Source organism: Schistocerca serialis, chromosome 9, assembly GCF_023864345.2.
Source record: "Schistocerca serialis cubense isolate TAMUIC-IGC-003099 chromosome 9, iqSchSeri2.2, whole genome shotgun sequence".
Taxonomy (NCBI): domain Eukaryota; kingdom Metazoa; phylum Arthropoda; class Insecta; order Orthoptera; family Acrididae; genus Schistocerca; species Schistocerca serialis.
The window spans coordinates 33,191,080-33,205,386 of record NC_064646.1 but is presented as its reverse complement, the minus strand read 5'-3'; the positions used below and the strand labels follow the sequence as shown (position 1 = coordinate 33,205,386).

The following is a 14,307-nucleotide window of genomic DNA, read 5'->3' as shown; positions in this document are numbered from 1 at the left end:
TCAAATCTTTAGGCCTATCCCAGAACCTCTCCCCAGAGTCCATCTCTCTACTTACCCCTACCATTCCCTGCACTCCCACCTTCCTAAATTCCATAAACCCAGCCACCCAGGACACCCCATTGTGGCCGGTTACTGTGTCCCCACTGAGAGAATCTCTGCTCTCATAGACCAACACCTTCATCCTATTACCTGGAACCTATCCTCCTATATAAAAGATACCAACCATTTCCTTGACCAACTTTCCACAGTTCCTTTCCCTTTACCACACGGTGCCTTGCTCGTCACTATTGATGCCACCTCCCTGTACACTAACATTCCTAATGCCCATGGCCGTACTGCTATCGAACACTACCTTTCCAGACGCCTATGGATTCCAAACCAACAACCTCCTTCCTAGTCTCCATGACCAACTATATCCTCACCCACAATTACTTCTCCTTTGAAGGCATTACCTACAAACAAATCCGTGGTACAGTTATGGGCACCCGCATGACACCATCCTATGCTAACCTATTCATGGGCCATCTAGAGGAATCCTTCCTAAAAACTCAGAATCCTAAACCCCTCACCTGGTTCAGATTCATTGATGACATCTCTGCTATCTGGATTGAGGGTGAGGACACCTTATTCACATTCCTCCAGAACCTCAACAACTGCTCCCCCATTTGCTTCACCTGGTCCTACTCAACCCAACAAGCCACCTTCCTAGATGTTGACCTCCGCCTCAGAGATGGCTACATCAGTACCTCCATCCATATCCAACCTACTAACCACCAGCAATACCTTCACTTCGACAGCTGCCACCCGTTTCATACCAAGAAGTCCCTCCGTACAGCCTAGCCACCTGTGGTCGTCACATCCAGTGACAAGCAGTCCCTCTCTAAATATACCGAGGGTCTCACTGAAGCCTTCACAGACCTTAATTATCCTCCCATCCTTGTACAAAAACAAATCTCCCATGCCTTATCTTTCCAGTCTCCCACCACCTCCCAAAGTCCCACATTCCGGCCACAGAGGAGCATTCCCCTCGTAACTCAGTACCATCTGGGACTGGAGCAACTGAATTACATCCTCCGCCAGGGTTTCGATTACCTCTCATCGTGCCTTGAAGTGAGAAATGTCCTACCCACTATCCTTTCCACCCCTTCTACCATGGTATTCCACCATCCACCGAACCTACACAATATGCTCGTCCATCCTTACACAACCCCTACTCCCAATCCCTTACCTCATGGCTTATACCCCTGTAATAGACCGAGATGCAAGACCTGTCCCATACATCCTCCTACCACCACCTACTCTAGTCCGGTCACTAACATTACCTATCACATCAAAGGCAGGGCTACCTGTGAAACCAGTCGTGATCTACAAGCTAAGCTGCAACCACTATGCTGCATTCTGTGTAGGCATGACAACCAACAAGCTGTCTGTCCGCATGAACGGCCACCAACAAACTGTGGCCAAAAAACAAGTGGACCACCCTGTAGCTGAACACGCTGCCAAACATGATATCCTTCATCTAAATGACTGCGTCACAGCCTGTGCCATATGGATCCTTCCCACCAACACCAACTTTTCTGAATTGCGCAGGTGGGAACTTCCCCTGCAATACATCCTACGTTCCCGTAACCGTCCTGGCCTCAACCTTTGTTACTCACTGTCCTCATCCATCCAGCCTCCTCCTGTTCCCATTCCAGCACTACACAGCCGTCATTTCACCACCACACCATCTTTTAATTACTTTTATTTTTATTTCTCTCCTTTCCGCCACTTACTCCCTCCCCCCTCCACACCTTCTCTCCTGCCCTCCGTCTAAACTGCAACACTTCACTGTCCGCCACTCCCACCATACTACCCCTCCCCGCTCCAGCCTCCTCCTTCCCCCACCCAGTCGCCACTCACATCATGCACTGGTGCTGCTGCTCGCAGTGTAGTTTCAGCTCTCTGAGACTGCAGATGTGTGTGCAAGCTCCGCTATATGCTGAGTAGCAACTTTCCTTCTCTCGTATTGAAGCAGACCGTAGGCGTACGTGACCCAAGCTTCGATGGGATCGATACAATACTGTGCGGTGACATGCCCAATTGACCAGTTACGTAATAACTTTGCACGGTTTTTTCATTTCCTATTCGTTGCTCCCTTAGCTCTTGCGTTTTCTCAGCACTGGACAATGACACCCAAATTTATATTCTTGCTAAATATGTTTCGATGCTATATCCGTGTGTCACTTAACACAAAGGTAATTCATGACAATAACACAAATGTGCCTACACTGGTACTATGACATCACAAGCAAAACAAATATTGCACAACAAATACATACAAATTGTTGTGTGCTCAGCCATTGTCTATGCATTATTAGTCTCATAGTTATTTGTAGTTCAAACCTGATGGTATTTAATGACACAAGGAAGTTCAACCAACAAGCAAATAGATATTTTCACATCAAAAATATTTTTCTGTAATTGTTTTTGTAAAAACTTAAAAGACACTCTTTGTACCATTGATTGCAGCTCTTTCAACTCTGATTGAATTCCAATCTATCTGTTACTATATGATTTTTCCTATTGCAATGTTCATTTAACACTTCATAAATGAATGACAATGGGAAGTTATCAATGCCCTCTAGGGAGCACAACTTCATAAATAAGTGCAATAATTTCTGGGACAACCACTATAAATAAAATGCTGTATATATAGAAGTATACATTACTTTGAAACCTTTGAAATGTTGCTGCAGTCCCTGAGGATGAAACCCCAGCTCATTCAAGTCCTCTCTGCAATAACTTGTAAAAAGTCTTGTGTTGAATGCAACTCGTTGTGCGTCAGTTTGTTGTTGATGTATTTCAGCTGCTTCAGATTAATGTTGAATGTGTTTCTTAATTGTAGCAACACTGCAACTTTTTCAAATTCTGCCATTGGTTGTCGGTTTAAACATAAAATTTGAAGCACCTCATTGTCAATTGTTGTCAACGGCTTCTCCCCAGAAGAAATGTCAGTGAGTAATGATGAAAGTATTTATTGCTAGAAAGATACTCGTAAACCCAATAAACAGTTCACACATCAAAGGTTTGCAAGTCGTCACAGTACACTGGGTATGACACCAGCAGGATTGTGACACCAGAGTCCAGTTCAGTTGGAGTAGTTGTAACCCAATGTTGTTGCTGTGGTCTTCAGTCCTGAGACTGGTTTGATGCAGCTCTCCATGCTACTCTATCCTGTGCAAGCTTCTTCATCTCCCAGTACCTACTGCAACCTACATCCTTCTGAATCTGCTTAGTGTATTCATCTCTTGGTCTCCCTCTACGATTTTTACCCTCCACGCTGCCCTCCTATACTAAATTGGTGATCCCTTGGTGCCTCATAACATGTCCTACCAACCGATCCCTTCTTCTGGTCAAGTTTGCCACAAACTTCTCTTCTCCCCAACCCTATTCAATACTTCCTCATTAGTTATGTGATCTACCCATCTAATCTTCAGCATTCTTCTGTAGCACCACATTTCGAAAGCTTCTATTCTCTTCTTGTCCAAACTATTTATCGTCCATGTTTCACTTCCATACATGGCTTCACTCCATACAAATACTTTCAGAAACGACTTCCTGAAACTTGAATCTATACTCGATGTTAATAATTTTCTCTTCTTCAGAAATGCTTTCCTTGCCATTGCCAGTCTACATTTTATATCCTCTCTACTTCGACCATCATCAGTTACTTTGCTCCCCAAATAGCAAAACTCCTTTACTACTTTAAGTGTCTCATTTCCTAATCTAATTCCCTCAGCATCACCCGACTTAATTCGACTACATTCCATTATCTTCATTTTGCTTTTGTTGATGTTCATCTTATATCCTCCTTTCAAGACACTGTCCATTCCGTTCAACTGCTCTTCCAAGTCCGTTGCTGTCTCTGACAGACTTACAATGTCATCAGCGAACCTCAAAGTTTTTATTTATTCTCCATGGATTTTAATACCTACTCCAAATTTTTCTTTTGTTTCCTTTACTGCTTGCTCAATATACAGATTGAATAACATCGGGGAGAGGCTATAACCCTGTCTTACTCCCTTCCCAACAACTGCTTCCCTTTCATGTCCCTCGACTCTTATAACTGCCATCTGGTTTTTGTACAAATTGTAAATAGCCTTTCGCTCCCTGTATTTTACCCCTGCCACCTTTAGAATTTGAAAGAGAGTATTCCAGTCAACATTGTCAAAAGCTTTCTTTAAGTCTACAAATGCTAGAAACGTAGGTTTGCCTTTCCTTAATCTTTCTTCTAAGATAAGTCGTAAGGTCAATATTGCCTCGCGTGTTCCAGTATTTCTATGGAATCCAAACTGATCTTCCCCGAAGTCGGCTTCTACTAGTTTTTCCATTCGTCTGTAAAGAATTCGTGTTAGTATTTTGCAGCTGTGACTTATTAAACTGATAGTTTGGTAATTTTCACATCTGTCAACACCTGCTTTCTTTGGGATTGGAATTATTATATTCTTCTTCAAGTCTGGGTGTATTTCGCCTGTTTCATACATCTTGCTCACCAGATGGTAGAGTTTTGTCAGGACTGGCTCTCCCAAGGCCGTCAGTAGTTCTAATGGAATGTTGTCTACTCCGGGGGCCTTGTTTTGACTCAGGTCTTTCAGTGCTCTGTCAAACTCTTCACGCAGTATCGTATCTCCCATTTCATCTTCATCTACATCCTCTTCCATTTCCATAATATTGTCCTCAAGGACATCGCCCTTGTATAGACCCTCTATATACTCCTTCCACCTTTGTGCTTTCCCTTCTTTGCTTAGAACTGGGTTTCCATCTGAGCTCTTGATGTTCATATAAGTGGTTCTCTTGTCTCCAAAGGTCTCTCTAATTTTCCTGTAGGCAGTATCTATCTTACCCCTAGTGAGATAAGCCTCTACATCCTTACATTTGCCCTCTAGCCATCCCCGCTTAGCCATTTTGCACTTCCTGTCAATATCATTTTTGAGACATTTGTATTCTGTTTTGCCTGCTTCATTTACTGCATTTTTATATTTTCTCCTTTCATCAATCAAATTCAATATTTCTTCTGTTACCCAAGGATTTCTCTAGCCCTCGTCTTTTTACCTACTTGATCCTCTGCTGCCTTCAATACTTCATCCCTCAAAGCTACCCATTCTTCTTCTACTGTATTTCTTTCCCCCATTCCTGTCAATTGTTCCCTTATGCTCTCCCTGAAACTCTTTAGAACCTCTGGTTCTTTCAGTTTATCCAGGTCCCATCTCCTTAAGTTCCCACCTTTCTGCAGTTTCTTCAGTTTTAATCTACAGGTCATAACCAATAGACAGTGGTCAGAGTCCACATCTGCCCCTGGAAACGTCTTACAATTTAAAACCTGGTTCCTAAATCTCTGTCTTACCATTATATAATCTATCTGATACCTTTTAGTATCTCCAGGATTCTTCCATGTATACAACCTTCTGTCATGTTTCTTAAACCAAGTGTTAGCTGTGATTAAGTTGTGCTCTGTGCAAAATTCTACCAGGCAGCTTCCTCTTTCATTTCTTAGCCCCCATCCATATTCACCTACTACGTTTCCTTCTCTCGCTTTTCCTACTACCGAATTCAAGTCACCCATGACTATTAAATTTTCGTCACCCTTCACTATCTGAATAATTTCTTTTATTTCATCATACATTTCTTCAATTTCTTCGTCATCTGCAGAGCTAGTTGTCATATAAACTTGTAATACTGTAGTAGGTTTAGGCTTCGTATCTATCTTGGCCACAATAATGCATTCACTATGCTGTTTGTTGTAGCTTACCAGCATTCCTATTTTCCTATTCATTATTAAACCTACTCCTGCATTACCCCTAATTGATTTTGTGTTTATAACCCTGTAGTCACCTGACCAGAAGTCTTGTTCCTCCTGCCACCGAACTTCACTAATTCCCACTATATCTAACTTTAACCTATCCATTTCCCTTTTCAAATTTTCTAACCTACCTGCCCGATTAAGGGATCTGACATTCCACGCTCCGATCCGTAGAACGCCAGTTTTCTTTCTCCTGATAACGACATCCTCTTGAGTAGTCCCCGCCCGGAGATCCTAATGGGGGATTATTTTACCTCCGGAATATTTTACCCAAGAGGACGCCATCATCATTTAATCATACAGTAAAGCTGCATGCCCTCGGGAAAAATTACGGCCGTAGTTTCCCCTTGCTTTCAGCCGTTCGCAGTACCAGCACAGCAAGGCCGTTTTGGTTATTGTTACAAGGCCAGATCAGTCAATCATCCAGACTGTTGCCCTTTCAATTACTGAAAAGGCTGCTGCCCCTCTTCAGGAACCACACGTTTGTCTGGCCTCTCAACAGATACCCCTCCGTTGTGGTTGCACCTACGGTACAGCTATCTGTATCACTGAGGCACGCAAGCCTCCCCACCAACGGCAAGGTCCATGGTTCATGGGGGGAGGTTGTAACCCAATAACCATCAGGTAATGGGACTATGAGGTGCATGCAAGTTGACATTGATCGTTGCCAGAGCTCTGTGGGGCTGGCAGATTAATCATTTTTGGCAGCACATTTCACTAATGAACCAACACCCCCTCCCCCTTTACAATCACAGGGGCTCCTGCATTAGTGGTGGGACCACTATCACCTTCATCCTAGTTGATCAGATTGTCAGAGTGTGTAAGTGAAACCACTGTGAGGATATCTTTGCTGATGTCTCCACCTCCATGTCCATATATGTAATGTCAGATACTGCAGTTCAAGGTTAGAATATGCTCTATGGCTCAGTAACTGATGGAGGAACTGGGTTTGATTCCCGGTACTGCACGGACATTTACCGTGGTGAGAGGACTGGTATGAGGTACTTTAACTTTGAGGACAATCTAGGAGCCACTCAACTGTTTAATGGTGGTCCCAAAGTCAAAGACTAGGGAACATTGTGGCGACCACTTGCTCCTCCGTAGCACATCCAATTCATTTTAAAACGCCATCCTAAATAGTGAGATGAGGGAAGTACTGTAATTACCACTGACACCGAGTGAGAAAAATATACAGTATCTCAAGGTCTGACTATAGCTGGAAACTGAATAGTGAATTCTCAATCATACCATCAGAGAAACTTAATAATTTGGGCCTCCACCATTCACATGTATGAAGCAGAGTTAAACTAGAAAATTTCAATCACAGTTAATGAAAGTTCACACAACAACTTAGCTAGTCCATATGAAAAGATACTCAACTTTCATATCCTCATGGATTGTTGCTTCAGAAAGTCCTCGATCCTTGTGTCGTTGTAGTACTAATTTTGAAGCCAATTGAGGAGCCACTCAACTGATTAGTGGTGGTCCCAAAGTCAAAGACTGGAAGAGCATTGTGCTGTCCACTTGTTCTCCATACCACATCCAATTACACCATTCACAGAGGATGACACAGTAGTTGGTCAGGCTCAGAACTTTACCTTTGCCTTTACCTTTACCTATTTAAGTATTATTGATTTATGAGTTTGTATACTACTCAGAAGGTAGTATGATAGTAGAATCCTCCTACATGAAAACAATTATAAATGTAGAATTAAATATTTTGCATTTATGCATGGTTTCTTCAACATTGGACTGTCCTTTGAAAGATGGGATGGTAGATTATGATCTATTCGTCTATGTTACTTCCTACCATATTTGGACAACTCTGTGCCCAGGATCTGATTGAAATTTCACTTATGTCTCTTCTTATGGATTCATAAGTTGTCATTAACTTTTGTTTATCAGTTTCACTATATTTTATTTTCAAGTAAAAATATAACAATATCAAACAGTGGAAATTCCAGGTTGGAACATCAGCAGTATTAGGAAAAGGATGGAAGAAGAGCACTATCAGGTGGGGTGTGCAGGGACTAGATGGTGGCCTGATGAGAGTGTCAGGCACAGTATCGAGTACCAAGAGGTGGGGTGTGGCAGGAAAAATGGGGAACGGAAATGTAGTGGTCCGGAGAAGGAAATGAAGGGGCCAGTGCATTGGCAGAGGGCAGCATACAATGAGGAAGAGGGGCCGTGAAAAGGGAGCAGGTGATAGGGCAGAGGGAGGAAGAAACTGTTGGTTGGTGAATGGGGGGACAGCAGATTACCATAGATTTGAGTCAGCATGATTTTGGGAACAGAGAATGTGTTTAGTGACAGCTCCCATCTGTGCAGTTCAGAAAAACTGGTGGCGAGGGGAGGGTCCAGATTGTGAAGCAGTCATTTAAATCAAGCATATTGTGTTTGGCTGCAGGTTGTTGTACTTTGCTCTAGGCCACAGTTTGGCAGTGGCTATTCAGCCTGGTGGACAATTGGTTGATACTCATACCAATATAAAAACCTGTACAATGATTGCAGCTTTCACAAGTTGCTCGGTCTCTGATGGAGTAGGATAAGCCTATGACAGGACTGAAGAAGGAAGTGCTGTATGGGTGGATTGGGTAGGTCTTGCACCTGGGTCTTCCATAGTTATATGATCCCTGTGGCAAAGGGTTGGAACTGGGAGTGGCATAGGGATGGACTAGGATGCTGTGGAGGTTGTTTGGGTGATGTAAAAATGCTTTAGGAGTGGTGGGAAGGATCTTGGGTAAGATGCCCTCATTTCAGGGACAGGATGATAGGTAAGCAAAGTCCTGACTGGATTGGGGGTGTGCTGGGGAAATGACAAGGGAAATGTGTTTGTGGACTAGGTCTAGAAGATAGTGCCTATCTGTGAAGGCCTTAGGTGAGACTTTCAGCATACTGGGAAAGCAAGTTCTTGTCACTGCAGATATGCCATCCCTGGGTGGTCAGGCTGTATGGGAGGGATTTTTTGATGTGCAAGGGATGCCAGCTGTTGAAATACTGTTGGTGGTTGGTGTGTCTAATGTTGACAGAGGTATGGATGGAGCCATGAAAGAGGAGGAGGTCAATGTCCAGGAAGGTGGCACATTTGTTTGAGGAGCACCAGGTGAAGTGGACGGGAGAGAAGGTGTTGGAGATGCTAAGAAATGAGGGAATGAAGGAGCATATCATGAAGACATCACCAGTGAACCTGAATCAGACCCTCAGTTTGTGGGTTTGGGAGGCTAGTAAGGTTTCCCTTTGTGGCCCATAAACAGGTTGGCATAGGAGGGTGCCATGCAGGTGCCCGTGGCTGTGGCTCGAATTTGTTTGTATACTTTCCCTTCAAAGGAGAATTTGTTGTGTATTAGGATATAATCAGTTAGGCATATGAGGAATGATTTAGTAGGTTTGGGGTCTGAAGGACATTGGGAAAGGTAGTGTTCAACTGTAGCAAGACCTGGAACCTGAAGGATGCTGATGTGTATGGAAGTGGTGTCAACAGTGACCAATATGGAAACAGGAGACAAAGGGATGAGAATGGTGGAGGGTCATTGAAGGAAGTGGTCAGTATCTTTGTTGTGGGAGACTAGATTGTAGGCATTTGGTTGGAGGTGTTCGTCAATGAGAGCCAAAATCCTTCCTTTGGGGACACAATGTCCAGCTACAATGGGGTATCCAGGATTGTTGGGTTTGTGAATTTTGTAAAGTATGTTGATGGTGTGTGTGTGCATGGTGTCATAGGTATGTGGAGGATAATAGGTTCAGGGGAGAGATACTGGGGAGGACCTAAGGCTTTAAGCAGGGACTGCAGGTTATGTTGGACTTCTGGTCTGCTTAAAGTCATAGGCCCTTCCCGGAACATCCCCCCTGGCCACCTCACACCTATGACATCCCACACACCCACCTTCTATGTGCTTCCAAAAATACACAAACCCAACAATCCTGGACTCCCTATTATAGCTGGTTATTGTGCATTTTCCCGAGGGCATGCAGCTTTACTGTATGATTACATGATGATGGCGTCCTCTTGGGTAAAATATTCCGGAGGTAAAATAGTCCCCCATTCGGATCTCCGGGCGGGGACTACTCAAGAGGATGTCGTTATCAGGAGAAAGAAAACTGGCATTCTACGGATCGGAGCGTGGAATGTCAGATCCCTTAATCGGGCAGGTAGGTTAGAAAATTTAAAAAGGGAAATGGATAGGTTGAAGTTAGATATAGTGGGAATTAGTGAAGTTCGGTGGCAGGAGGAACAAGACTTCTGGTCAGGTGACTACAGGGTTATAAACACAAAATCAAATAGGGGTAATGCAGGAGTAGGTTTAATAATGAATAGGAAAATAGGAATGCGGGTAAGCTACTACAAACAGCATAGTGAACGCATTATTGTGGCCAAGATAGATACGAAGCCCACGCCTACTACAGTAGTACAAGTTTATATGCCAACTAGCTCTGCAGATGACGAAGAAATTGAAGAAATGTATGATGAAATAAAAGAAATTATTCAGATTGTGAAGGGAGACGAAAATTTAATAGTCATGGGTGACTGGAATTCGAGTGTAGGAAAAGGGAGAGAAGGAAACATAGTAGGTGAATATGGATTGGGGGACAGAAATGAAAGAGGAAGCCGCCTGGTCGAATTTTGCACAGAGCACAACATAATCATAACTAACACTTGGTTTAAGAATCATGAAAGAAGGTTGTATACATGGAAGAACCCTGGAGATACTAAAAGGTATCAGATAGATTATATAATGGTAAGACAGAGATTTAGGAACCAGGTTTTAAATTGTAAGACATTTCCAGGGGCAGATGTGGACTCTGACCACAATCTATTGGTTATGACCTGTAGATTAAAACTGAAGAAACTGCAAAAAGGTGGGAATTTAAGGAGATGGGACCTGGATAAACTAAAAGAACCAGAGGTTGTACAGAGATTCAGGGAGAGCATAAGGGAGCAATTGACAGGAATGGGGGAAAGAAATACAGTAGAAGAAGAATGGGTAGCTTTGAGGGATGAAGTAGTGAAGGCAGCAGAGGATCAAGTAGGTAAAAAGACGAGGGCTAGTAGAAATCCTTGGGTAACAGAAGAAATATTGAATTTAATTGATGAAAGGAGAAAATATAAAAATGCAGTAAGTGAAACAGGCAAAAAGGAATACAAACGTCTCAAAAATGAGATCGACAGGAAGTGCAAAATGGCTAAGCAGGGATGGCTAGAGGACAAATGTAAGGATGTAGAGGCCTATCTCACTAGGGGTAAGATAGATACCGCCTACAGGAAAATTAAAGAGACCTTTGGAGATAAGAGAACGACTTGTATGAATATCAAGAGCTCAGATGGAAACCCAGTTCTAAGCAAAGAAGGGAAAGCAGAAAGGTGGAAGGAGTATATAGAGCGTCTATACAAGGGCGATGTACTTGAGGACAATATTATGGAAATGGAAGAGGATGTAGATGAAGATGAAATGGGAGATATGATACTGCGTGAAGAGTTTGACAGAGCACTGAAAGACCTGAGTCGAAACAAGGCCCCCGGAGTAGACAATATTCCATTGGAACTACTGACGGCCGTGGGAGAGCCAGTCCTGACAAAACTCTACCATCTGGTGAGCAAGATGTATGAAACAGGCGAAATACCCTCAGACTTCAAGAAGAATATAATAATTCCAATCCCAAAGAAAGCAGGTGTTGACAGATGTGAAAATTACCGAACTATCAGCTTAATAAGTCACAGCTGCAAAATACTAACACGAATTCTTTACAGACGAATGGAAAAACTAGTAGAAGCCAACCTCGGGGAAGATCAGTTTGGATTCCGTAGAAACACTGGAACACGTGAGGCAATACTGACCTTACGACTTATCTTAGAAGAAAGATTAAGGAAAGGCAAACCTACGTTTCTAGCATTTGTAGACTTAGAGAAAGCTTTTGACAATGTTGACTGGAATACTCTCTTTCAAATTCTAAAGGTGGCAGGGGTAAAATACAGGGAGCGAAAGGCTATTTACAATTTGTACAGAAACCAGATGGCAGTTATAAGAGTCGAGGGACATGAAAGGGAAGCAGTGGTTGGGAAGGGAGTAAGACAGGGTTGTAGCCTCTCCCCGATGTTGTTCAATCTGTATATTGAGCAAGCGGTAAAGGAAACAAAAGAAAAATTCGGAGTAGGTATTAAAATTCATGGAGAAGAAATAAGAACTTTGAGGTTCGCCGATGACATTGTAATTCTGTCAGAGACAGCAAAGGACTTGGAAGAGCAGTTGAATGGAATGGACAGTGTCTTGAAAGGAGGATATAAGATGAACATCAACAAAAGCAAAACAAGGATAATGGAATGTAGTCTAATTAAGTCGGGTGACGCTGAGGGAATTAGATTAGGAAATGAGGCACTTAAAGTAGTAAAGGAGTTTTGCTATTTGGGGAGCAAAATAACTGATGATGGTAGAAGTAGAGAGGATATCATATGTAGACTGGCAATGGGAGGGAAAGCGTTTCTGAAGAAGAGAAATTTGTTAACATTGAGTATAGATTTAAGTGTCAGGAAGTCATTTCTGAAAGTATTCGTATGGAGTGTAGCCATGTATGGAAGTGAAACATGGACGATAAATAGTTTGGACAAGAAGAGAATAGAAGCTTTCGAAATGTGGTGCTACAGAAGAATGCTGAAGATTAGATGGGTAGATCACATAACTAATGAGGAAGTATTGAATAGGATTGGGGAGAAGAGAAGTTTGTGGCACAACTTGACCAGAAGAAGGGATCGGTTGGTAGGACATGTTCTGAGGCATCAAGGGATCACCAATTTAGTATTGGAGGGCAGCGTGGAGGGTAAAAATCGTAGAGGGAGACCAAGAGATGAATACACTAAGCAGATTCAGAAGGATGTAGGTTGCAGTAGGTACTGGGAGATGAAGAAGCTTGCACAGGATAGAGTAGCATGGAGAGCTGCATCAAACCAGTCTCAGGACTGAAGACCACAACAACAACATTGTGCTCCCACTGAAAGGATTTTGGCTCTCATTTACCAACACTTCAAACCAATTGACCATTGTGTAGCCTCACATCCCAAAGATACCAACCAGTTCCTTCACCGATTCTCAACCATTCCCACCCTTTACCTCCTGGTTCCCTAGTGGTCACTGTTGTTGGTAAGTTACACCAAGAATCTTAATTGTATATTAGAACAGCATAATCCAACTAGGCTCAAATACTGCAGCGCATTATTACTGATGGGTTTTCCTCTGTCCCTGCAGTGGATATTGCACTAGCTAAAAGTCTTCATGTGATGGGCATAACTAATGGTGACATGACGGGTTTCACTTTTAAGTAAAACAAGTATGTGGTTATATGAATTTATTGTGGTCTATATTACTGTTAAAACACCCTCTCCACATGTTTGCAGTCATTTTTAAGCATCTTTCACTTTACTAGTATTGAAATTGGAGATCTGTTACTGAATCAATGTCGAGCCACTAATAGACTCTTCTTTCAATAACAGTTACAGTTACGAATGTTGGCCACATTCAGGAAACCTTTCATGTTTCACTAGTTTTATAAATTGTATATGAGTCACTTTAGAAAATAAAATTTTGAACCTGTGTGTGTTGAAAGCTTTTCCATCATGCTGATATCTTCCAATCATGGCACAATAAATAATTACTCTTTAGTACGTGAATAGTTTGCCACACAAACATCTAGCTTGTTGTAATGCCATATAAAATACTGTTTTTTTTCCTAAGACTTTGTATACATATGCACATCGCTGCCAGTTAATAAGTAGTTACTCATGTATATAAAAGTTTTTGAATGGATGTTGCCTATGAAAACAGACTACATTTTATATCAATACAGTGACTCATTTAGTTATGTGACAAACTTGATTTTTTATTGTGTTTATTAATTTTTCAGTCATTTTGAAAAATCCTTGAAAATTAACATTAAATAGTTTGTTCTTGCTTGCAGAACAAAGACAGTGTTATATGTTGCTGACCTTGCTCGGAAGGATCCCAGAATATTGCGCCAAAAAAGTCAGTTGTATCTTTGGAATTTACTTACAGTTGCTGTCTTTTACTCGCTCCCTGTTGTTCAACTTGTCATCACATACCAGTTGGTAAGAATTATCATCATTTGGCTACGTGAATGAGTTGTGGTATTTTTAGTCACTTCAGCGCCATCCTCTTCTATTAATACACTATTATACAGTTTCTCAGTTCACTGGAGAAAGTTATGAGGTAGATATGTGAGACAAAACAGCCCGACATGTTATCAAGTATTATAATGAAATGAATTATTTGAAATATGCTGAAAATATCTGATTATTCTTTCATGTGTATTATAATCATTAATAATCTCATCACTCTTCCAATGTGTTATTTACTACTTCACTCTTACAGCTCTTGTTCATGACTATGATTTACTGAATCCTGTTATTTAGGAAACCTTTAATCCTATGACATAGCTATGCATAAATTCCATAAGTTGTG

The 14,307-nt window shown here is 42.0% G+C and overlaps 1 protein-coding gene across 1 annotated transcript in view; it reads left to right on the top strand.

The window, feature by feature from the left end:
• Positions 1-14,307, top strand: part of LOC126419300 (SID1 transmembrane family member 1-like) — a 143,744-nt gene that overhangs the window by 45,525 nt on the left and 83,912 nt on the right. Inside the window, exon 8 of the mRNA XM_050086474.1 lies at positions 13,787-13,934. Coding sequence (XP_049942431.1) covers positions 13,787-13,934 — 148 coding nt within the window. The remainder of the gene's footprint in view (positions 1-13,786; positions 13,935-14,307) is intronic.